Here is a 26004-nt window from a genome sequence, read left to right as displayed (position 1 = left end):
TTTTTTTTTTTTTTTTTTTTTTTTTTGTCTCTGGGGCAGAGTAGATCTATCTTTTCATTCCACAGAGATCATGAAAATGGAGGACATAAAGTGACCTAGCTGTCCAGGGCCACTCAGACACACAGCAGCAGGCTGCTGTGCAGTTGTGGGTTCTGGTCACTTGACATTCATTCTTTTCAAGTTTCCTAAGTGTTATTCATGTACAGAAAACTCTCCTTGTGACACTACAGGGATATTATATTAGACTTTTTAAAAACACTCATTTTCTTTTTTTGTATGCTAATGACAGCATTTCCCCCTTATTCAAATCAAATCCTATCATTCAACACACAGAGGGAATGAGAGTTTGTTGTTGATGTTGCTTATATATATGTCTATGTACCTGTGCTTGTGTGGCGACATGTGGAGGCCAGAAATGGATGTGATGTATCTTCCTCAATCATTCTCTACTTTATGTTTTGAGACAAAGTCTGAATTTGGAGCTCACCAATTCTGCTAGACTGGCTCACCAGCCAAGGCCTGGGGTTTGCCTGTGCCTATCACCCTGCCCCCTACAATGCTGGGGTTACAGATGTAAGCTGCTACCTTTGGCTTCTTACATGGGCCTGAACTCAGATCCTCATGCTCGTATGACAAGCATTTTACCAACTCAGCCGTCCCTCTCTCCCTGAGAATGAAGAGTCAGAAAAGATTTTGCTTTTAAAAAAGATTTCTTTTCATTTTATGTGGACAAGTGTTTTGCCTGCATGTATGTTTGTGTACCATGTGAGTGCGATGTCTGCAGACTAGAAGAGGCATTAGATCCTTTGGAACTGCAGTTAAAGACTATTGTTATGTGGATGCTGAGAACCAAGCCAGGTCCTCTGGAAGAGCTACAATTGCTCTTAAACACTAAGCCATTTCTCCAGGCTCAAGATTTTGCTCTTTATGTGATTGTACAGTTCTATCAGGAGCAGGCATTGGTCTCAAGCAGTCTTTTACCTGCAGGGAATGTTCTAGAGTTGTTCACTCCACACTCCACAAAACTCAATTGTTTTAAAGTAGAAAAGCATATTGTTGATTTGGAAACTGAAAGGAAACTTCCAGTTCTCTGCTTCAGGGTAGTGATCATCCCTTTCTGGAATGGGAGATCACCTCCACTGCTTATTCTGCACGTTCTGTTCCCACTTAAGTCTTCATGGTTAAAAAATGGTACAGCTATGACTGAAACTCAGATTCCTACAAACTAGCATGGAATAAATTCATCTGGGGAGTAAAGATAAAGGATGGCCCCACAAATAGTCAAAGGACAACCTTAAGAGTCCTATCTCTCCTTCTACCACAGTGGCCTAGGAATCACACTAAAGTTGTCAGGTTTGGTGACAAGTCCCTTTACCCACTGAGCCATCTCTCTGTTCCTAGCTTGAAAATCCTTGAGTTATATACATTAATTAAAACAAGCTCATAATTTCTCAAATACTTTGTAAATCAGCTCCGTAGTAAGACTTAAAAGCACCATGAATAGCCATTTGGCTCTTCAGTTCTAGTATATTCACACTAATGGTTCATTCACACTTTAGGGTAAAGATTCTAAGATAAAAAAACAAATAGCAATTGGATGAGCTGTATCCAAGTGAGATCAATATGACAGAGGTTATTTTAACACTTCTGATCATGAAGAACTAAGGGAATAAATGGCGTAAGCACAGTCTTGTTAAGTGCAGTTTTGATGGCTGAATTCACCGCAGGTTTACAAGGCATGGAACAAGCACACTTTGACTCACTGACCATCTGAGTGAAGGTACAGCAAACCAGTTGTCAAAACCTGCAGGACCCACGTTGGCTACAGCAGTTCAGAAATGGGTTTCACATCTCTAAATTTCTCATGTACTGATGCCAAAACACTGACATGAATGTCATAAGCCGAGTTGGCAGGAAGATCTGGCTTACTAAGTTTTGCCTGACTTCGTTTTGATATAGAAAACAAAAATCTACTTTTAATTAAAAAAAGTAGATTTTTTTTAAACAGGTGTCATTATGTAATCCCAGTTGTCTGAAACTCATTATGTAGACCAGGCTGGCCTCAAACTTACTGAGATCCTCTGCCTCAGATTTCTGAGTGCTAGACCACAGTTTATTACCATACCATGCTTCAGATCTGTATTTTTTGACAATTAGATTGATTTTTGGGCAAGCAGATATAGAAAAGATGCCAATGAAGTTATGGAACTGATTACTAATTTTATTTGCATATGGCAAGAAGAAATAGGAAGTGAGTGCACTCCCAGACACCTGGCTTCTCAAAGTACAGAGGAACTTTCATAGAGATCATGGATGCAAAACTTTTTCAAGTTCCTTTCACCTTTAACATACTATGACTGTCACATAAGAGGAAGTGAAGTCAAGTTAGAATTATTTATAGTTAAAGATCCTAAGTATGAAGCCTTCAGTTAGAAAACTAGTATAGGAGCTAGAAAGATGGGAGCTAGAAAGATGGCTCAGCTGGTAAGAGTGCATGTAGATAACCCTGCTGTCCTGAGTTCTAGCCTAGGACCTAAAAGGCAGACAGAGAGAAACTGACTCTGAAGGGCTGTCCTCTGACCTCCACACACTAGTTGTGGCATGTGAATCTTCTTCCTCCCCCAAAACACAGTTAAAATATTTTCAAAAAATAATATAGACATGATTAATAAATATACTTATTTAACCAATATATAATAAGTTTTGTTGTTTAAATAAGTTTTAAGACACTATGAATATTAGCTGATAGAATCTAAGTGGTACAAACAGTATAATTGGCTCTATAGACTTACCTACTAAATAGCAAAGCTTAAAAGGGGATTAAAAACTAGTGTTTATTGAACTGCTTCTACTCTGTCTGCACTTTTTCATTTCTACAATAACTCTGAAGCAGATATTATCACTTCATTTTATAATCATAAAAAACAAAATTAAAAGAGAGCAAGATTATTAACAATATTGCTGGCAACTATCAGGCAATCAAAAACCATTAGCTGAATTTTGAAACTCTGAAACCTATTTCCTTCCTTACCAAAAGGCAAGAGTATAATCTGTCTTTCCTTGCCCTAAGAACAATAAAATGGTTAATGATATTGCTGATATTTTAGTAAGAGCCTAAAACAGCTCTATGTAGACATGTAAGTAATTTGTCTATGTTTGATGAGTCTTGAAAAAACAAAACAAAAACAAAAAACCCCAAGCAAGAACAACTTTGTGGAAGGGAGTGTGACTGTGACAGGTGGTTATTCTTAAGCAGCTCTGGGCTCTGTAGGTCTTGGATACCTAAGGCGTCACTTAGTTCAAGTTCCCAGTGTCAAACCTAGGGAACTGGAGCATAATGAATGAGAGCGAGCACAGGCAGGTGCTGACCTATGTAGTAAGACCCTGTTGCAGTAAATGGACAAAAGCACAAGGAAGATTTTGGTTTATGGAGTTCTCGGTCCATCCTAACTACAATACTCAGCTCATGTGCCAAGGCCTCGTGTCTAGGGGGAGGGAGGGGTGATAAATGGGTAACAACACTATCTACCTTTCTACGGGTTGTGATGATTACATGAAGTAACAAAAACGGTGAGCATTATTCTGATACATAAGAAGCAGTAACTAAATGATAATCATCAGTTTTACTGTTTTCACAGACAGTTTTCTGAGCCTCATGTTCTTAACATTTGCTTACAGGGCCTGAAGTACAAGTAACAATCCTTTGCACATGACTCAGAATAGGCCACATCCTTACCACTGGTAGGCTTTCGTAAGTCCTGATCTGTGAACAGAAAATAAAGAAGAACTGTGTCAAAAGCAATAAAACATTAATCAACCACCAAACATTTATTCTGGGGTATATATGCAGGGCCCTTTGTAAGGAAATAGAGTGAAGCATGTGTCCTCCAATCAATGCAACAGAACTGAGGAGGTTTAGTTTTCAGAGAGAACACTTTCTATTAATAAGGTAATCAATACTAACAGTAAACAATGAGGTATTATGAAACAAGAGGTATAGGTAACAAATGCTGTAGAGTGAGAATAGGGTTTGAAGGGACTGGTGTGACGTGAGCTTGCTGACCGGGAAGGAAGTCAGGCAGTCAGTACTAGTCGAGGCGCCTGGGGGCACACACAGACAGCAAACACCTGGTCACGACTTTTAGACTTTTATTCCATGACATTTACTACAATGTGCAAGTCTGAGGTTGCTTTCATAATAATACTACAATATGGCTCTTGTCTAGAGAAATGGGAGTAACATTTTAAGGTCTTAGTGGTCATTAAACTCAACTTCTGCCCTTTAAAAAGGTATTTAGGACTACATCTGAAATGGCAAGGACCACTGATGTTCTATAAGTACAGAAAACATGAGATGTTCTATAAAGTACAGAAAATGTGATCGACACAGACAGATCCATGAGACAGAGGAGCATATCTACTTCAGTGAGAAGGAAAACACTGGATATTATCAGATATTAGGTAAGCATTTAATGTTATGAAGGGAAGGTTTCCTGGAGGGAGGAAGCAACTGAAGAAAATCGGCAGATGAATCTTTCAACAAATGAGGTTTCTTGCCATGTGCGATTTTTACTATGCTTACATTTTTTTTTTTTTTAAAGAGAAAGTTAAAATTCTTTCATCTAGAGATTCTGACCTTCACTTTAGTTCCACAACTTCCCTTCCCCAGGACTGCCTAACAATGAGAGGCAGCAAGGAGGCAGTTGTTTAATCAATAAAGGAATTTTCCACAACACCCTCTTGGAGCCTCCTCTCCAAGATGAGTAGAGTAGCCAAGAAGGCCGGATTTGCGACACCAAGTTATTCAAGACATTTACAGCTTGGGATCTTGGAAAAGCATCAGCTTTCAAACATGACTCCATTAGGAAAAGCTGGCTTTAAAAGTGGCTAATTTAACAGGATATTCTCAAAATGTCCCCCCCTCCCACCACAATGTGACAAAACCCAGTACTATTGGAGAGAAGGGCTAAGTAACACAGACTTGAGAAAAGAATGTTGTGACGTCTGGTATAGGGAAGGAGGAAATGAGAAAACAGGTTTGTAACCATGGCCAGTTTTGGAAGTCATCATGGTTTTCTGGTAGATTGTGAATATACAGCAGTGAAAGTCAAATCAGTAAAAATGATTCCCTACTTTCTATCTCCAAAATGTTTTATGTATCTATGGATTCATTTTCCACATCTCAAAAAGTAAATTAAAATAAAGTTATTCAAACAGCTAAATCAGGACTGTGCAGAGTAGAGAACTTGAAGAAAATGTACTGCTAAATGCTAGCTTAGCACTTTTCCATCTTTACTCTCTTCTTAGTTCAGTCTGTCCTTATGACCCAGTGGGACCATGACATTCATAAAGCCGAGGACATAAAAAGGACATAAGTAAGAGAAAAATGAGGGAGAGGCTTTCAAGGGCCTGGGAATATTGCTTTTATATTTTTAAAGACTGGGTCTTAAATTTTATATAATTGGGTCTGACCTGGAACACACTATGGAGACCAAGATGACCTTGAAACTTAAAAATGATCCTCCTGCTTCTGCTCTGGGTGCTGGACCCACAGGCATGCTGGTTTTCTCTTTTCTTTTTTCTTTTCCTATCTATCTATCTATCTATCTATCTATCTATCTATCTATCTATCTATCTATCTATCTATCTATCTACCTACCTACCTACCTACCTACCTACCTACCTACCTACCTACCTACCTACCTACCTACCTACTCTGTAGTTCAGGCTGGCTTGCAACCTGTAAAATTCTTTCTCTTATATCGGCCACTTGCAGAGATTATAAGTATGAACTACTACACCTGCCAGTAGATCCAGCCTTCAAAAAGGAGACATTCACAGATGGTAGAGCAACCTTTGTTGATCACTTGAAGCCCGAGTACCAGGCCAGTCAGGAGTGAGGAGGCCAAGTGTTTTGTTTGTATCATTGTGCAGGGACCACCTTTGAGGACCCCATCCCAGCTACTTAAAGTGTGCTTCTTTGAGGTCTGACCTTGCTAGTCGCTGCTCTAGGACGTGGTACCGTTCTTCCCTGAGGCTACCTCCAAAGAGCTCCCCAACTCCAGGAACCAGAAGATCTACAGCAGCAACCTAAAGAAGAAACAACCAACCATGAACAATACTGTACTTTCTAGTGATTCCAACGACACTCAGAATTTTCAAGCAAATCGAACATTTTCTTGAAACAATTTTACAACTAGCTGTTTGACTATTATACTTTCATCCACTCTCCATGTTCTCTGGTTCAATATTAAACTAGTATTATAATAACGCAGTAAGTTATGGGCAGAGTTCTTCTCCCTTACATTGTGTGATTATCAAAAATTCAAGGAAAGTCTTGCAAGCAATACCCAACATCAAGAACAAGGAGGAATGAATGCAGAGAAGAGAAAGACGTGAGCTCTGGCAAACAGCACTGGGATGGGAATAAAGGCCCCCTGTGAAGAAGGCAGTACAGACTTGTACACAATAAGATTTATGAGGAATTAAAATCTGAAAACAAACTTTTAGATTTATCTTGTGTGTATGAGTACTCTACTGACGTGTATGTATGTGCACTCTGTGTGCCTGGTCATCCAGTGGTTATAAGAGGGCATGGGATCGTTGTGAGCCACCGTATGTCCACATGGGAATTGAACACATCTTAAAAGAGCAACGAATGCTGATTGTCTCTGAGCCATCTCTCCAGCCCCCATTCTTTTTGAAAAAGAATCTCTATAATCTGGCTTGTCCAGAACTAGCTATGCAGATTAGACTGACCTCAAAATTTGACTTTGAACTTTCAGTGATCATTTCATCTCTGCCTCCCAAGTGCTGTGCCTGGCTCTAAAATAAGTACTGATTAGGGACAAAAGATTCACAGGAAGGTTTCTCTTATATTCCAGACCAGGAAAGGACAAGGGGACTAGGTGACCTCCTGGTGTTCCTTTGACTATATTAGCCTGGTAAACCATAGATTTGTATGTATGCGGCACTAGTTTCTTCTCTTTGAATATCATTGAAGGGAACTACTAAATTAATATAAAAGATGTGCAATAGCTGAAGAACATGCCACAAATAAACTTGACTCGATAAAGCTTATAAAGTAACACCTGACATACAATATAGTACTTGTTTGAGGGGAACCGATCTGAAATTGTAGTGTTTCCAAAGAAAGACAACAGGAACTAGAATCAAGTGCACTTTGGGTCTTCAATAAAAACTCATCTGAGTGTTGCTTACACAATGTAAAGAGACATTAATTATAAATGATATATGTATAGTTTTGAGACAGGGTCATACTGTGTAGCTCTGGCTTGCCTGGAGCTTGCTATATAGACCAGGCTAGCCTATAACTCACAAACATCCACCTGCTTCTAGTTCCCAAATGCTGCTCCAAATGCATGTACCACAATGCCTGACCAATTATCTATTTTTAATATTTTTTGAGTTTTGTAAATTTCCCAGAATGCTAAATAAAATAAAAAGGTTCCATCTTAAGCCAAATAGCATTAATAATTTCTTTTGAGACCATGGACTCAATTACTATCATAAGTTCAACATTAGAATAGAACTACTGTCTATATCCAAGTGCAAAATCCTAGTATTCTATAAATAAAGGAGTACAAAATGATGAAAACATGTTTTGTTTTTCATATCTTTATCATAAAATAAAACTTAAAGTCGTGAACTATTAAAATCACCATCCAGTAGGCAGATACAGTTAGACTTCAGCATATTTTTGTTTTCTTATACATATAAAAAAAGTATGTTAGAGATCAAATTACATTTGTAAAATTCTAATTCCCCCACCTTATATTTTAAGGAAATAAAATCTCGTGCTTGTAAAGTCACTTTACATATTTTAAATGTCCCAACAGCTGCACAGTTTATTGTTTAGAAGCATAATTTTTGCCAGGTGTGGTGTCACACACCTTGTAACCTCAACACGCAGAGCGGAGACAGGGTCCGTGTGCTAGCTCACTAGTTAGACTACTGAAATCTGCAGCTGTGGCTTCAGAAGCCATGACTTCATATACATGAGGGAGAGGGAGACTGAGGGTGCCCAATGACAACCTCTGGCCTCTATATGCACAGTTCACTGCTCCCAACCTCCCCACATACAAACCTGAATATACACAAATGCAAGACACACACACACACACACACACACACACACACACACACACACACACGGTTTCATTTGGTCTGTGCTAAACTCATGATGTAGCTGTAGCTAAGGATGGCTCTGATTCCTGACACATAGTCTCCACCCTTTGAGGGCTAGATGCAGCTGTGTACCACTACATCTTGTACTCAGTGTTGAGGATGGAGAGAGTACTGCATGTCTGGCAAGCACTCAGCTCTCTTGAGAGTGTATAACTCTTTGTTGGACATTATGTGTACAACTTCATTATTTCATGACTAAGGAAACAAGTTTCTTTTTTTTTCTTCCTGCTGGGGAATTGAATATGGGCCTAGTGCATTTACTCTGTAACTATGTTACATTCTAAAGGTGGAAAAACTTCCTTAATTTTTGTATGTCATAGCTATCAATCAAGCATTGTTTATTAACTGAAGAAGTACAAATTAAAACAATGAAACCCCTAGGTTTTTTTTTTCCGTTCCTTATCTTGATAGAAAAATAAAAGACATAAGCAACATGAAAGAGAACTGATTCAGCAATGCCCTCTCACACCTGACACAACAGTTCCAGGTCACCATGTTGGCCACAGACAACCGAGATTTCAACATGCAAATCCTGAGTCAGCAATGACAACTTTAGCAAGTGGTCTTACAGAACAATCAAAGACACAAGAAAGATTAACGTGAAGGACATTAAAATTGCATCAATTCCAGTTACAAAAATTCAAGTGTAATCAGCAAGAGACTCTTAAATACATTTTAGGCACGGAAAAAAGATTGTTATAAACATAAAAAAATTGTTAATGGAGTTCCACCCTCATAGGAATATAGATTTAAAAGTTTTACTTGTATTTTCTTACTTTTTACAATAAAGATGTTACATGTGTCAGAGAAAATAGAAAAAACTTTTAATAGAGGAAAATGAAATGACAGTATGCTACTTGAGTTTGTAGTCTTTAATTACTAGTGGTGCTTATTTTGTTTTAAAATTATTTTATGTATATGAAGGTTTTGCTTGCATGTATATATGTGTACCACTGCATGCCTGGTGCCTGCAGAGGTTAGAAGAGGGCAATGGATCTTCTGGAACTGAAGTTATGGACGGCTGTGAGCTGCCAGGTGGGTGCTGGGAATTGAACTTGTGTCCTCTGCAATAACTTAACCCCTTAGCACCTATTTCTATTTTAGAAAGTTTATCTGCAATCTGTATTACCTTGTGACTTAATTCTTTGGATGCATTTAAAAAACAGGTATTTTGTGTGGGTATGAATATGCATATAAGTGTGAGGCTACATGCCCCAGAGTGTGCACAAGGAGGTCAAATGACAGCTTTCAAGACTTGGGTTTCTGTTTCTATCTTGTGAGCTCTAGGAATCAAATTCAGGTGGTTATGGTTGGAAGCAAAAGCCTTAACCTACTGAGCCAGTTTACTGACTTTGACCTCGAATTTAAGACTCCTTCTGTTTCCACTTTCCAAGTTCTGGGATTAAGGCTTGCATCCCCATACCTAATTTATGTGGTGCTAAAGACCCAAGGATTTTGTGCATGCTATATAAGCACTTTACCAACATAACCTGAAAAGTTTGTTCTCAACTTTAGAGTTTTATATTTAGAATATGGGCAGTGAGGTTTGGAAGAAAATAGTTAACCAAGTGAGTCTCTAGCCTTTACCATTCTGTATTGCTCTGAAAAGATGGACACACACACACACACACACACACACACACACTATAACTTGCAAGGATTAAGCTGGGGAAATTCTATGTAAGAAGCGTGGCAATAGTCCCTTGTTATATTGCAAGAACATATAAAAATTAATAACTCAAACTAAAAAGGTAACTGTCTCCAAACATGCATGAGAAGCACCTGTGCAGGTGGGACAAGTCCAGAGGAGCTCCAGCTGGACTGCTCTGCTTCTCCATGAATACACAACCACACAGCAGTCCCTGCTTGGTTTTGATGCAAATATAACTAAAACAAATAGAAAACATACTTCTGGGATCTTAACACTTTTCGTAGAACTAAATTATAGTAATTCTGGACTTAGTTTTTTTGTTTTATAATTCTATTTTTTTTTAAAGAAGCATAGAGGACTAACACTCATCTTTGACTGCACACCTCTTGACATGTGAGTTCACTGGAAAGTTCAAAATGTGACCAGAGCACTCCTTAGGCATTCTAGGTGGTTTTTATTTATCTGGAACACATAGCACTTACAATAGTCACCTTTAGCCTTATACTCTTATTTATGTGTGTCCTCCCCTACCACCACACAGGAACAAAGGGCATAGAGTCCTCTGGAGCTACAGGCAGTGAGTCACCTAATGTGGCTGCTGGGAACTGAAGCTGGGCTCTCGGTAAGCGCAGCAAGCACTCTTAGTCACTGAGCAATCTCATTAGCTCCCTGAATCACCTTTAAAATGTACATCATGCACTATACTCATTCATACTTAAAAACCGTCTAATCCTGTCTTAATTACAAGGATATCTAACTGCCTATGTTCAACTACTTCTGCACTAACTATTACAAAATTGAGGTGACAGAGGCTATGTTAGAATAGGCTAGAAGTAGGCTATAATCATAAAACTGTGATTTTTCAAGTCTTGGCATTAATAACATCTTTGGCTAGATAATTTTAGTTTTAAGGGCCTGAATTATGTATTGTAGAACTTTTTTTTCCCTTTGGTGCTGGGGGTAGAACTTAGGGTCTCTATGCGCTCAACTGCACTCAGCCCATTGTGCTAAGGTACTTAACAGCATGATTGGCTTCCACCCACTAGATGTCAGATATACTACTAGCCTGCATGTCAAACCTACGTGTCTCCAGGCATTGCTAAATGTCATCAAGGAGCTAGAGAAAGGAAGGCATATCAATCCTAACTAAAAATTACCAGTTTATGGGCTGCCAAGTCAAGGTGCTTGCTGCTAAGCATAATGACCTCGAGTCGATCCAGAATCCACATGGTAGAAGGAAAGAACTAATTTCGCTAAGATGCTCTTTGACCTCCACATATGTGCCATGGCACATGTGTTTCATAATACATACATGCCTACGCGCGTGTGCACACACACACACACATATATATATACACACATATACATACACATATATATATACATATACATATATATACATAAAAATAAGTGAAAAAAGAACTACTATTTTACAATGAATCTGGCTATGCACATACGTGTATATATAAAAAAATAAATGTAAAAAAAAAACCTACTAGTTTACAATGAATCTGCCTTTTAAAACTGCCCTGGAGTTGAGAAAAAAGTCTCTTTTAAAAGTTTTGGAGCAGACAGTAAAAAAGAATATAGAAATCTGTTAAAAGCATATATGAAAAAATGTCACTTCTGCTCATAATCCTTCGGCTAATACAATTCCCATGACAAAGCTCATGTCAACAGGGTGGCAAAGTATAATACACACTGAGGGAGAAGCAGAAACTTGTGTACAGCAAGAGTCCCTGCATTGCTCATCCCTGTCTACAGGGCTCTTTCTCTTATATTGTTCCAACAGGGTCTTTATTATCTATTACATGAAGGACGGAAGAGTTATTCTCTTATTTTCCTCCATCAGACCACAAAAAAAATACAAAGTACCATAAATAATCACAGTTCAGAATCATTATCAAAAGTACTGATATCAAATGACCACTAACAGTCCTCACAACTATTTCTGATGTGTTACCCGTAAAGGTGACTCTAAAACTAGCCTGTTAGCACCTTTTATCTGCCCAGTCAGCTGTTGTGTGCCCAGCTGTGGACACAGCTAGATTTTGGTGGTATGATTTAAACAAGCTAGAGCAGTGGTTCTCAACCTGTGGGTACAGGGGCTACATGTCAGATATCCTGCATATCAGATATTTACATTATGATACTGATATAATTCATAACAATAGAAAAATTAGTTATGAAGTAGCAAAAAAATATTTTGACTGGGAGTCACCACAACATGAGAACCTATATTAAAGGGTCGCAGAATGAGGAAGGTTGAGAACCACTGAGCTACAGCATATCACCAGAAGCTGCAAATTTTGAAAATTCTCTTTGAAAAATATCTTTTTCTTTTAAATATGTGGCACACTTCTTTATTTCTACTTTTAAATTTCATTATGACTACTGAACAACAAATGAATGGTACAGGAACCCTCTGTGTTCCCTGTTAGTCTTTTTCTTAGGATTTATCAAATCATAGGCAAAATTCAGCCCATGACCTTGAATTCTTAAATATCCTCTGTATTAACAATCATCTGTACTTTAAAGAAGAAACTAGACTCTGAGAGAACAGAGTACAGGGTCAGAACACAAAGCACTGGTGTAGATCTGGTAGTTCTGGGGTCAGACACTGGAGCTGACCATCTTACTAAAAACTTGTCAGTTGCAGAAAAAAAAGTCTTAATTCAAAGATGACCTAGTTTGACTCCCTTAAATAGGAATCTCTACTGTGTTTCTCTGAAGCCTGGAATTTTTTTCTTTTTATTAAAAACAAAAAGGCTGATGTTGGTTGCTACAACCCAACATCAGCCTTTCCTTTCCTGCCAGTACTCTCTCAAGTAAGTCTTCCCCCAATTCCCCTTAGAAGGGGAAGTTCCCCTCTGGGTGTCAACCTCCCCTGACCCCACCCCATACACACACACATCAAGTTGCTGCTGGACTAGGCATATCCTCTCTTACTGGGGCCAGTCAAGGGGTGCAGGATCCATAGGCAGGCAGGCAGGCAGGCAGGCAGGCAGGCAGGCAGGCAGGCAGGCAGGCAAAGGGTCATGGACAGCCCGTGCCCTAGTTACTCCAGGATGCACATGAAGACCAAGCTGCTCATCTGTTACTTATGTTCAGGGGAACTAGATCCAGCCAGTGCTCACTCTTTGGTTGGTGATTCAGTCTCTGGGAGTCCTCAAGGGTCCAGGTTACTTAACTCTGTTGGTCTTCCTGTGGAATCCCTGTCCTCTTTGGGTCCCTAAATCTTTCTCCCAACTCTTCTGTAAAACTCCCCGAGCTCCATCTTCTGTTTGGCTGTGAATCTCTGTATCTCTTTCCACTGGCTGCTGAGTGGAGCCTCTCAGAGAACAGTTATGCTAGGTTCCTGTCATGCATGTCCTTTTGGGTCTGGGTTACCTCACTTATTTTCTTTTTTTATTGGATATTTGATTTATTTACATTTTAGATGTTATCCCCTTTCCCTGTTTCCCTCCCTCCCGGAAACAACCTATCACATCTTCCCTTCCCCTGCTTCTATGAGGGTGTTCCTTCACCCACCTACCTACCCACCCATTCCCACCTCCCTGCCCTCGATTTCCCTACACTGGGGTATCTATCGAGCCTTCATAGGACCAAGGGCCTCTCCTCCCATTGATGCATAACAAGGCCTTCCTCTGCTACATATGCAGTTGGAGCCATGTGTACTTTGTTGACGGCTTAGTCCCTGGATGTTCTGGGGGGGGGGGTGTCTGGTTGGTTGATGTTATTTTTCCTATGGGGCTTCAAACCCATTCAACTTCTTCAGCCCCTTTTCTAACTCCTCTATTAGGGAACCCACGCTCAGTCCAATGGTTGGCTGCTAACATCCACCTCTGTATTTGTAAGGTTCTGGCAGGGTCTCTCAGGATGCAGCTATATCAAGTTCCTTCTGTATGCAATTCTTGGCATCCACAATAGTGTCTGAGTTTGGTAACTGTATATGGAATGAATCCCAAGGTGGGACAGTCTCTGGATGGCCTTTCCTCTGCTCTACACTTTATCTCCGTATTTGCTCCTGTGAGTATTTTGTTCCCCTTCTAAGAAGGACCGAAGCACCCACACTTTGCTCTTCCTTCTTATTGAGCTTTATGTGGTCTGTGAATTGTACCCTGGTTATTTGGAGCTTTTGGGATTTTCTAGACCCATCAATTTGCCCCTGAAATTCATGATGTCCTTGTTTTTAATGCAGCCTGGAAATTTTAATAGTGGAAGCACTTTGGCTCTGCTGCCCATTCATTCTCCTGCTAAGGAAATAACAGAAGCCACAGGTAACTCTCACAGCTTAAACAATCCTGTTTCGTCTATACATCTTCTAGGTTCAGACTGCTTCCTGGCCCATCTTCCTCCATGGATAGGAGTTTTGATTTTGTTTAAGCTACACAGCTGCAGCAGCAAGCTGTCTCGAAATAGTTCATGTTGGTATTCAAGCTGAGTGAACCCTGGTTTCTATTTATGATGTTCCCTTCTGACTCTGACTCTTTGATTCCAATCAGGATAGTCAAATAAAACTTAAATTTTCAATGAAAACTAATAGGCTAAACAGGAAAAAAGCCTTTGATGTACGACCCTTCTATGCTACATTCAGGAAAGGGAAAATTTAATGTCCTTTCTTTTGTTGCCCCTGAAAAGAAGGTAGAATGAGGAAATATCCTCCAGATGCCATGGCTAGAAGGTGCAGATGGACCGACAGACAGAAGAGGCTGAACTTAGTTACATCTTATGAATCCTGAATCAGTCTCATTACTTGTGCTAAACAGGCAGAGTTTTATAGCTTTCAAAGATACTAATGGTTTCAAAGGAATGGAATTTTCACCTTGTCTCAAAATATGCTTCCTCGGGGCCAAGGTAATTACCACACTTCTCTTTTCCTTCTGAGTTCTAAATTCCAAGCGAGCCAGCAGAAACCAGCTGAGAGGTACATACACATACAAGTTACCTGAGATCTTCCTCTTGGAGAAAGGAAAGGATTTCTGTAAACACCTCCTTTAGAACTAAAAATCCAACTTCTGGGAACCACCCGAGACTCATCCTTAGTCCTCTACTTTTCAGTTCAGTTCAAAGACCATCACTAGTTCTCTAGAATAGTATGAGTGTGTGTGTGTGTGTGTGTGTGTGTGTGTGTGTGTGTGTGTGTGTCTGTGTGCATAACTAGGAGTTGTTTGTTCTTCCTTCCACTCAGTCTGTCAGGCTTGGGTGGCAAGTACCTTTACCCATTGAGCCATCTTGGTGGTACCTCTAATATTGTTGCAGAGTTTAGTTTGCAAAGATAAGTAACATTTTTATAAATGTTAGTTCTTCTGACTTTCACACACCATTTGCAGTGATAAAAGGACAGCATTCCCCATTGAAGGGAAATTACTTAAAATATAACATTATGTATAAAAATATACAAATAAATTGCACAATTCTATTAACTTTATAAAATGAGCAAACTGTGTCACCAATGTAGATAAAAAAGCAAAATAAGAGTAACACTCCAAAAAGCCCTTCTATGCCCCCACAAAGAACTACGTCATTCTTGACTACGATCATACATGGTGAAGTTGCTTTTCTGAACTCTGTATAAACAGCACAGAGTTCTGGAGTTTGAATCCTTGCACCGAAAGCTGCCTTTGTGGAAATCTCATGGTGACATCGCCTTCTTCACTCTGCTGGGCTGATGTGCAAGCTATTGTGATGCAGTTTATTAGTCTCAGCCAAGAAAATTCATTAACTATCTCTTGATTGATTTTTTATTCTCATTGCTATATCCTGTCACATAATGCTCAGTAGTGCTATGAGAGTTGAATATGATTTCTGCCTCCCTAGGGTCTGAATAAAGATTTGATCCACAGATGCTACTGGAAGAAGGAGATACCCATTAGAGGGTCGTCAATTCACAGAAGTATAACGCATTTATCCAGTGACTTCTATAATAGTTCTCCCGAGAATGCAGACAGAAACATGGAACAGTAGTGGGCCAGGTCCTGAGGTTTCAGGGGAACAAGTACTCAATCAGGAACTGCAGTGGCTGGAGGGCATATGACTGTATTCTGCCTGTGTCCTGAGAACCCAAGTAGAGCTGAGTTTTAAAGTAAGGGATTAATATCTTTGGCAGAGGAAATTTCAAGGCAGCACAGCAATCAGGTTGTGATACAGCTGCTACTCACTGGTCTTGAATGAACACCCCCAACACACCTGCAATTGCTGGAGAGAAGCCTCACTCCCTGCTTCCTTCCTGGTTGCAAGGTGAGCAGCGGCCCCCACTCCTCTGTCATACCTTCACCTCTATGGAATGTGTTTTCTGAAAGTATAAGCAATACACGCCCTCTCTCCTCCAAGTTGCTATTTGTCACAGCAATGAGAAAATTAACATATATCCTACTCCTGCAAGATGGGTTTAGTTATTTAAGTGGGATGATATAAGCCACTCCTTTACTCTGAACTACTCTTTTTGTTGTTCTTCATAATAGTGCAGCTTCCTTTTTTTAAATGACTTATTTTATGTGCACTGATTACTTTGCCTGCATGCGTATCTGTGTGAGGGTGTCAGATCCCTTGGAACTGGAGTGATAGGCAGTTGTGAGCTGCCATGTGGGAGATGGGAATTGAACCTGGGTCCTCTGGAACAGCTGTCAGTGTTCTTAACCAGTGAGTCATATCTCTAGCCTGAAGTGCAACTTCCTTTACAGTTCTATTTTACCTGAAGGCAGAAGACATCTGTATTCTCTCATGTCTACTGCTTTAACTAAACTCATTGTCTATAAGGAAATGAGGAGATTGAAATGGAGAGAAACAGAACAGCAATAAAAGTTTACAAATCACACACATGTCAAAGTTTCAAATTTCTCTCTTGATCGTAGGGAATCTACAATCCAAGGTACACATACCTTTACAAAGATCCTGAAGACAATCAGAGATAGGCTGCAGTACATACTTTTACTTGATCTAAATTGCCAGGAAAATCATTAGTCATCACTAAGTAAAATTAACAATTTCTTCACTATTTCTGTCGATTCAAGGATCAAGTTACTTTGACACAGTATAGTTTATTAGGCTAGGGAAATTCACTACCTATCCCTTGGTTGCCTGTCCAAGAGACTACACAGTGTATACTTCACTGAATGGCCATCGATGTGTCATCATTTCTGATGTATTACTAAAACATAGTAATAGAAGTACTACTGCCACGAGTTTGAAAATCCTACCATCACCTGGTGGTCCTAATCCATCTCATTCAGAACTGCTGGGTGTGACTTTTTCCTAGTCACATGTGGAAGTTATAAATGAATATTCTCCGAGAAGCCATTCAGATAGCTGCATATTTTCCATTTACATTCAGGGTTTTTAACCAATGTCCCGTACCCAAGAGCACATGCTATTTTCTATGTTTCCTTAGATTCATTATATTAGGCCTTCAAATTACAAACTTATGCACTGTAACTTATGTGTTATTCTTACATATGCCAGTAAATAAAAACAGGTTACATGAAATCAGAGGCTTAGAGATGCACCTCAGAGGTCTAGATCAATTTTCTGACTGTAAGGAGGGAGATACTAAGGCTCTGTGCCTGCAGAGCCTTGTAAAGGGTCATACAGATACATTGTAAGAGTGTTAGAGTTCCAACCTCCAGCTTTCAATCTAGTGTGCTTTTTATTATCGAAGTCTGTATATCTTCATTTTATAGGAATGGGTGGAAGAAAATAAACGAACACCCTACTGTGAAAACCAGTCTTCTATTACTCCAGCCCGAAGTTTTAAAAACAGGTTAAATATTTCTCTGTCCTTATCTTTCACTTGCTTGGTGAAAATACCATTGAAACACCTCTATTTTACTGTTTGTTTGTTTGTTTGTTTGTTTATTTCTTTGGTTTTGTGATAAATACTATGATGAAAAGCAATATGAAGAGGAAAGGGTTTACTTCATTTTACCTTTCCAGGACATTGTGGATAATGGAGAAGGCAGGACAGTGGCAGGGAATATGCAGGAAGCTGCTTACTGGCTCGCTCCCTAGCCTTCACTCAGCCTACTTTTTCTTTGTTCTTTTACTCTTCTGTCTCCTTCGTTAGCCTTCTTTTTAAAAGTTAAAATTTTTATTTACTTATTTTTATGTGTATGGGCGTTTTACCTACATGCGTACCTGGTGCTGGTGCAAGCTTGGGGCTGAAGTTGCAGACAGTTGTGAGCTGCCATTTGGGTGCTGGGACTTGAACCTGGGTCCTCTAAGAGCAGCTAGTGCTTTTAACCACTGAGCCCACCCTAGATAGAGTTTTTAAACAGCCTAGGATTCCTTGCCTAGAGATGGTACTGTACAGTGTACTGGACCTGCCCATATCAATTAGCAATCAAGAAATGCCCACAGACATGCCCAAAGGCCAATCTGATGGACGCAATCCCCTGATGGAGGCTTCCCCCCAGATAACTGTGGGCTGTCTAGTTGACAGCTGAAGCTAACTAGGAGAAATTTCTTGCATAAACTCTGACAAACCTTCCCCAAATCTGTAATTAGAGTCCCACTGAAAGAAATACATTATTTATTCATATGCCCCAAGGTTTGTACATTCACCACTCAAGTTTTATAGGAGTAGAAACAGGTACTTTTTACAGGAAAAAAAAAAGGAGGTTGGTAATATAAATGCTACTATCTATGGCTAATGTAAATATCTTAGTTAAATGATATTCAAATAATATGGTAAAGAGAAGCTATATGCTATAGTACTTCAGAAACTATGGAAGTACACCAGTCTCATTACAGTGCTTACATGATCTGAGGCACTGTTAGAGATTGCTGGCCTCCTAGAATGTACAAAGGTAAGGAGGACACATAAGAGCAGTACTGTCTCTTCAGGTCATGATGACAGCATAGCAATACATATATAGGAATACTGGGCACTACAGTGTCACACACACGGACACTGGGCATTAGTGTCAAACACACAGATACTGGGCATTACAGTATCTCTCACAACAAAGTTATCACAAGTTAAAATGGAAGAGAGACAATGCCATGCCACACTTATCAGCTTCCTGCTACTCCAAACAGTAATTGAGTTTTCATACATTACTGATCCTCAGGCCCAGATAGTCTCAGTACCACCCAAAGCTTTCCCAGCTGGGTCAGCTCAACTCCTAGGAACCAAGAGTGATCATACACATGTACTGTTCAAATTAAAATTCAGAGGGACTCAGTGTCTTGCCTAAGATCAATCACATAGTTTATTTTTATTGCCAATGTTTGTCTTGTTGAGACAGCGTCTCACTAGGCTGCCCTTGGCTAACCTGGAACTCACTATGTAGATCATGCTGGCCTTGAAGTTACAGAGATCGGTCTACCTCTGTCTCTAGTGCTGGGATTAAAAGTACGTACCACTACACTTAGCTCACCCACATATTGTATAACACACAGATCTGTAACTTGAAGCCAAGAGTATGTAACTCTGGGCCATTATATTTTCCTTTATATTACTGCCAGTGCTCAAGAAATTTATAGTAAAAGTTCCTAGCCAGCCTGGCCCCACTTTAACAAATCAAGTTACTATGCATTTGTGCTCACCCTGTGACTAAAGCTTTGATGGTTTGTATTCATCCAATCGCCTGTCCCTACACAAATTAGATTATTACATACTTGCCATGTCCTTGGATTTATGCTAGGCACTGAGGCTATATCGGTAAGTAAAAAAATAGATCTATAGGTGCTCTAGACAAAGGAAAGTCGTTAATTAAGTAGTGATGTGTCAGCAAAAAAATCATGTGTTAAAGGTTAGGATGGATTAAGAGTTAGCAGCTTGTAATGTCCAGCCTGGCAAAGATGCTCATTGGTAAAACAGTGGTATGAGTTTGGGGGGTAACCAATCACTTGCTCACTGGATTTAGGGCTCATGGCCAAGAACCTGTAGTTATGGAGATAATAAACCCTAGAAGAGAACCTCCTACTACTATGTTCCTAAATGGATAAAACTGTCTTTTAAACATTAAGCTTTACACCCAGAGATAAGTGCAGGGCTCAGGCCTCATCAGAGAAGCCTCTTTTTGCGGTGGACAGTGGTTAATACAAAGACTCAGCACTGGTCAAAGTGCAGAGAACAGGTGTCTGTGTATTGCTCAGCCCCAAAGAGGACATGGATCTCACACTCATTTACCATCATGGACAAGGATGGTGGGAAGTACAGGTTTAAGGGTAGACTGCTGTGAAATGCTGTTCTCTGGCTATGACAGGACCATGGTACTTAAAAACTCAGAGCAGCTGTGGTTATCTGCAAAAGACCAAGACAGCCAGCACTACAACAGAAGGTGGAGGGGCTCCTGAGGCCACACCCCTCCCTGAGGCAGCCAGCATTCCAACAGAAGGTGGAGGGGCTCCGGAGGCCACACCCCTCCCTGAGGCACTACTGGGAGTAGATGGTTGCTGGGGGAAGAGTCAGATTTTTTTCTCTAGGAGTGTGGCCTCTAGATATATATTACATACGAATGGGAAATTCTCAAATAATGAATAAAAAGTTACATTAAATCTTAACAAGTGAGCAGCTCTAGGTCTGAAACTTAACAGCATCTAAAAATGTTGTTATGACTAATTATAATGATCGAAGAAAGTTCTTATGAGAAAAACATGATCTGAAGAATAAATAAAATTATGTAGGTGTGGAAGACTATTCAGAATAAAGCATATGCAGGAGCCCAAGGTAGGAGGATGTCCAAACTGGCAGAAAGGTGACAAGTATGGATGTAACAGAGCCTCAGAGTCAGGAACAGCTATACTTGGCTTAGCAGGAGCAGCAGGAGGCTACTGATGGTTTAAAGAAAGGGGTTAACATGATCAGATTTACATTTTAATTTTTTTTTTTTTGAAATAGGGTCTCATTTAGTCTAAGTTGGCCCCAAACTATGTAGATGAAGATAACTGGAACTTCTCATATTCTCAAGTGGTGGAATTACAGAATTGGGCTATCATACCCAGCTTTAGCTTCTATTTTCCAAAAGCTCATGCTAAAATGAAGACAGAGACTGTGAAGGAAAGAGCAGACACAGGAAGAACAGTTAGGAGGCCACAGGGAGGTGAAGGCAAGACACAGAAGAGATCTTAATCTAAAAGGTAAAAGCAGAAATGAAAATAAACAAGTGGATCTGAGATACATTTCAGAGTGTAAAATGTCAGAATCTAGTAATGATTTGCACTTCACTGTGAGAAAGAAATTTCAGAGATGACTCAGGTGTGGGATTACTACAATCACAAAGAAAGAAAATATTACAAGCTCATGACCAAGCACAATGACACATGCCTTTAACCCAAGCTCCAAGGGGGCTGAGGTAGAGGCATAAGCAGGTGGACCTCTCTGAGCTCTCCTCTGAGTTTCAGGCTAGCCAGGCCTCTATAGTGAGACCCTACTGAAAGGAAAAACAAGAACAGATGGAATGTGACTGGGGAGTGGAGAGAGAAGTCATGCACTTGGTTCTGGTTACTGTCTTTAATGAGCCTTTAGCATTGCATTGTAATCAACGAGGCAGTAAGAGAGAGTCCAGGGCAGATGAGATGGCTCAGGGGATAAAGGTGCTCACTACTAAGGCTGATGGCCTGAGGTGGATCTCTGAGTTCCACACAGTGAACTCTACTCATTTACAGCGGCATGCATGTGTGCCCTCCAATAAATAAATGAATAATAAATAACAACAAAAATAATAATAAAGATATAAGTCCAGAATTTTAAAGAGAAGTTGAAAGTGAATTTCTGATTATGTTAGAAAAAATGATGTTATTGGAACATGTGAAATCACCTGGCAAGAGCAAAGATGTAGGATTAGATTTAAGGAATTCCAACATCTGATAAACTTGGAGAAAAAAATCTGTAGAGATTAATTAGAGTGACCAGTGGAAAGAGAGATGACGTGAAAGGACATGATGCCACAAGCCGAGGGACAAGAGGGTTGTAAGAATAAGAAGTTGCAGATAGATCAAATCAAAGACTTCTTAAAGTCCCTGGGCTTAATGACATGAAGACTGCGTGGTGACTGAGCTGAACAGGAACTGCTGCAGTAGGTGGCAGAAGAGGAAACTGTCCAGGTAACAAAAAAGGAGCAGAAAATGTGGCTGATCTAAAAGTGCAAACAAGCAGACAGGGCACAATCGGGAGGGAGAGCGGAGTCCAAGAAAGGTTTGGATGGGAAACAAGACACACTGCTACAGAGATGCTGACTAAGGTGGTTCCCAGTGGCTGGGCAACCCGAATTAAGTCAAGTCTTTACAGAAAAGGAAAGGCTCAAGCAGGGGATTTACCACAGTCTAGAATGGAGTACAGCAAGAAATACTACACTGAGGGGCAGAACACAAGAATGCACTGTGCAACTTTGGGTAGGGATAGTAGAGCTAAATTATCTTTGTAAGTTTTCATTTATAAATAGAGAAAAGTTTCTAGGAAAATTTCTCTAGGATTTCAAGACAAGATGGCAGTCTGTGACAAATACTGTCTTATAACACTGTAGAAGAAAACAGAAAACTTTCAGTCAGATACCTATGTACCTAAGATGGGGATGTTTTGCTCACTTGTGGGTTAGAGTATAACCTTCATTCTCTAAAAGTAAGTGGTGAGATCCTGGACAACAAAATTTAGGGTTTTGACCTATTTTGTGATAAACATATTTGTCTCACAAACATAACTAATAATGTTGCATATGAAACAATTAATAAGACTCTTATAAGTCAAAGTATATTTTTATATTATATCTCATCTTGTAAGCAGAAAGAAAATAAAGAGAAAGTAAATTAGAAGAGTAAAATCAATTATAAACAGAGTGAAGAATCAGAGAACCAATACAGGCAGATAGAGAAGTCACATGAGGCCCGTGACGGGCCATCTACTAAGAACTCTCCAGTCCCTCCATCGCCTTCCCTCACAGTGTCTATATATATAGCCGAGACAAAAGAACTCTAAGCCAACTGTTCTTCTGCCTGACCGTGCCAGTGATACTATCTATGCTCCAGCAAGCTTTCTTTCCCAGGAGTCTCCTAATCAATACTGAACTTGACACCAACCTGGTGCTGTTGTCCAGTGTTCTAAGCTACTTCCTGAACTCAGTTATTCAAAGAAAAGCAAAAGCAAAAGCAAAATGAAACCCACTCACACTTGAATCTGCTAAACTAAGACCCCCCGTGAGAAAAATGACAAGTATATTTATAGAACACTGGGTTCTGTGGGAAGACTGATGGATATAATTTAAGAAAATATTTTTAAAGTTAATGAAATGAAACAAGGTGAGGAGGATTCGTGTTCAGACGATGAACCATACTTATAATCTTCTTACTGTATGCTGAGGACCATCTTCATTCTCCCTCATGTAGAAGGGCTTGAGTTCTGATGGATAATTAATGACAAAGACTGGTATGTTGCCACAGTGTCTCACCAGGTACTTCTCATGTTCCGTTTGTAGATCAGCACCCCACTGTAACGAGAAACAAGAAGAAAGGGCTAAAGCCCACACATGAAAACAACCTTTACAGCTCTCTGCCCTTGGAGCTGGATGATGTGTGCAGCTGTCTGCCGAGGTCACACAGCTGACTAAACCAAAGGGGGATGCTTGCTAATAAGCACAGCAGAGGGCCTGCAAAGATGAAAGCTGAAATCAGTAGATAAACACTATTGCTTCTGTGCCCCATCTCAGGGAGTAGCAGTCAGCAAGCACAGCACAGGCAAGAAAACAAAACACTTTCCAAAAGGATAAAAGTGATGCAGAATTATGGCATTTTTATTAATATTGCCTAGAGCGTCTCCCCTAGTTACTATTTCTAAGTCTCAGGAAATTAAATGATGGGCGATAGTCCTTCTAATACTGAGTCTATCAAGATGGCTTTTCTCAGTGAATTTCCATTTTAGTGAAAGTCAATTCATATGCAAGATGTTCTTTGATGACTATGTAGTAATACTGTTCAGTCTATTTATTTAGTAAATACTACTGTGACCATTAAATTCCAGGTGGCATTTTACGTACTCAATATGGTAGTAAAAAAAAAACAAAACACCAAAAACCAAACAAGCAAAGAATTCCCAAAATGGTATCATTCTTAACTTCCTGAAGCTTGACAGAAAATACCAAAGTAGAAATTACATAAAGAATTAACTGACTTTAAAACCAACAAGTGCTGCTGGCTAGTGGCACACACCTATAATCCCAGCCATTGGGAGGCAGACACAGTCACCATCCTTAACATAGGAAGTTGGAGGCCATCTGGCCCCCATGAGATCCAGCAAAAAAGCTCTAGTTACTGATAAACTGTGTTAAGAGCATATAACAGCTTGGGATGGGACAATTGTAAAGGATTGTTTAAAGGCATATATAGCACATCATATTACCTTACTATTCCCATAGGTTTGGCAATACCCTCTACCCCAAACACTTTAAACAAGAAGTTTGAACAAGATGAGGAATTAGGGAAAAAACTATTTTAGATTCATTTTCTTAAGAGTAATTCTCCAGCCGGGCATGTGGCGCATGCCTTTAATCCCAGCACTCAGGAGGCAGAGGCAGGTGGATTTCTGAATTCGAGGCCAGCCTGGTCTACAGAGTGAGTTTCAGGACAGCCAGGGCTATACCGAGAAACCCTGTCTCGAAAAACAAAACAAAACAAACAAACAAAAAGGGGAAAAAAAAGAGTAATTCTGCTACTTAAATATAGATTGGCCTGCATATAATGGTTATTGATAAACAAAAATTATAAAACTGCCTCAGATTTTCTAAAGCTAGGTTAAAAAAAATTACAATTCCCCAATCCAGGTGATTTATTTGTATTACAAGGTTTTTCTGTTGAGGTCAGAATGACTTTGTTCTTAGTCTTGACTTCTCAGATGTTTGATTGGCCACAAAAAACACAGGGGTCTCCTGTATGTTTCTATGCTACAGACCACCAAGATGTATCAGGTCTGCACCAAATGAGCATAAAAATAACTGTAAGATAAAGCTGGAAGAACATGTCATTCATGGAGAAAGGAAATATCATCACACAATCAATATTTTTCCCTACCACATCTCCATTTGGTGTTAATCAAAACATCTACTGGCAATTAAAAAAAAAAAAAAAGCGCTCTTTGTAACTCCAGAGGAGGTCGCTGAACGCTCCGGAGGACTCTCCACACCACAGGTCCTCGGGATCATGGGTTCTGGGGATCTCGGGAGGAGAGTCGTCCTACAAGGAGGGCTCTTACCCCAGAACTCAGAAGGAGGATCAGAGCTCCAGACTTCTGGACAACTGCCTTGCAAGAGGAGAGCTTGCCTGCAGAGTGCTCTGACCACAGGGATGCAGGGGAGAGTTGGATTCCCAGGAGTGCTGACAGAGGCTAACAATCACAGGAGGAACAAGCTCCAGCCAGAGACAGCTTGAAAATTAACACCAGAGATTTCCAGATAGCAAAAGGCAAACGTAAGAACCGTACTAACAGAAACCAGAGGCAGAGGCAGGTGAAGCTCTGAATTCGAGACCAGCTTGGTCTTCCAGGATGGCCAGGGTTACAGAGAGAAACCAGGGGTGGGGTAGAGGAGACAGCATTACCAGACTCCAGCCAGGGAAGCAGTTATGCTAACTGAAGATCGTAACCTCTTCCCCAGCTACCCTAAAGCCATTCCTCCAGTCTCATCCCCAAGCTCTGTAGCAAAATACCTGCTGCAGTAGGTTATATAGATCTTTCTAACTCATTTATCCCAGCCCGCAAAGCTAGAAGGCACTCCCTGGGAACCCAAAGGTCATTCCAGCCAGGAAAGTAGTCAGGCTGTGTATCTTCACCTCTCTCTGTTCCTCCAAATCTAATCCCCCAGTCCCAGCTTGTAACAGACTATTTGCGGTAGCCTCTCATTACTCTATCTGCTTCCATTCCTAGAGGTCTCAGCAGATCCTGGTGGACCCCCTCATCCCACCCTCAGATCATTCCTCATTCCTGGGTCAGTTCTCAACACCTAGAACCCTCAGTAGGCACACTTATCACTAACCCTGAAGAACAAAACAGCCAGAACAGATATCATCAGCAAGAGTTACAATGTTTCCAAACTCAGAGGGCTACATGCCAATGTAAAAACACATCAATGACAACCAGAGCAATATGTTTCCACTACAGCCCACAGCAGGTCCTGAGTATTTTAGCATAGCTGAACCATGTGACAAAGACTTTATGAAAA

At 40.1% G+C, this 26004-nt stretch overlaps 1 protein-coding gene across 1 annotated transcript in view; it reads right to left on the bottom strand.

The window, feature by feature from the left end:
* Nucleotides 1–26004, bottom strand: part of Nars2 (asparaginyl-tRNA synthetase 2, mitochondrial) — a 103256-nt gene that overhangs the window by 1180 nt on the left and 76072 nt on the right. Inside the window, exons 10-12 of the mRNA XM_021195118.2 lie at nt 23146–23283; nt 5993–6090; nt 3737–3763 (exon numbers count right to left, since the gene is read on the bottom strand). Of these exons, the coding sequence (XP_021050777.1) occupies nt 3737–3763; nt 5993–6090; nt 23146–23283 (263 nt within the window). The remainder of the gene's footprint in view (nt 1–3736; nt 3764–5992; nt 6091–23145; nt 23284–26004) is intronic.

This window comes from Mus pahari, chromosome 1, assembly GCF_900095145.1.
Source record: "Mus pahari chromosome 1, PAHARI_EIJ_v1.1, whole genome shotgun sequence".
Taxonomy (NCBI): Eukaryota; Metazoa; Chordata; class Mammalia; order Rodentia; family Muridae; genus Mus; species Mus pahari.
Note: the sequence above shows the minus strand (reverse complement) of the source record. Positions and strands in the feature narration are given on the sequence as shown.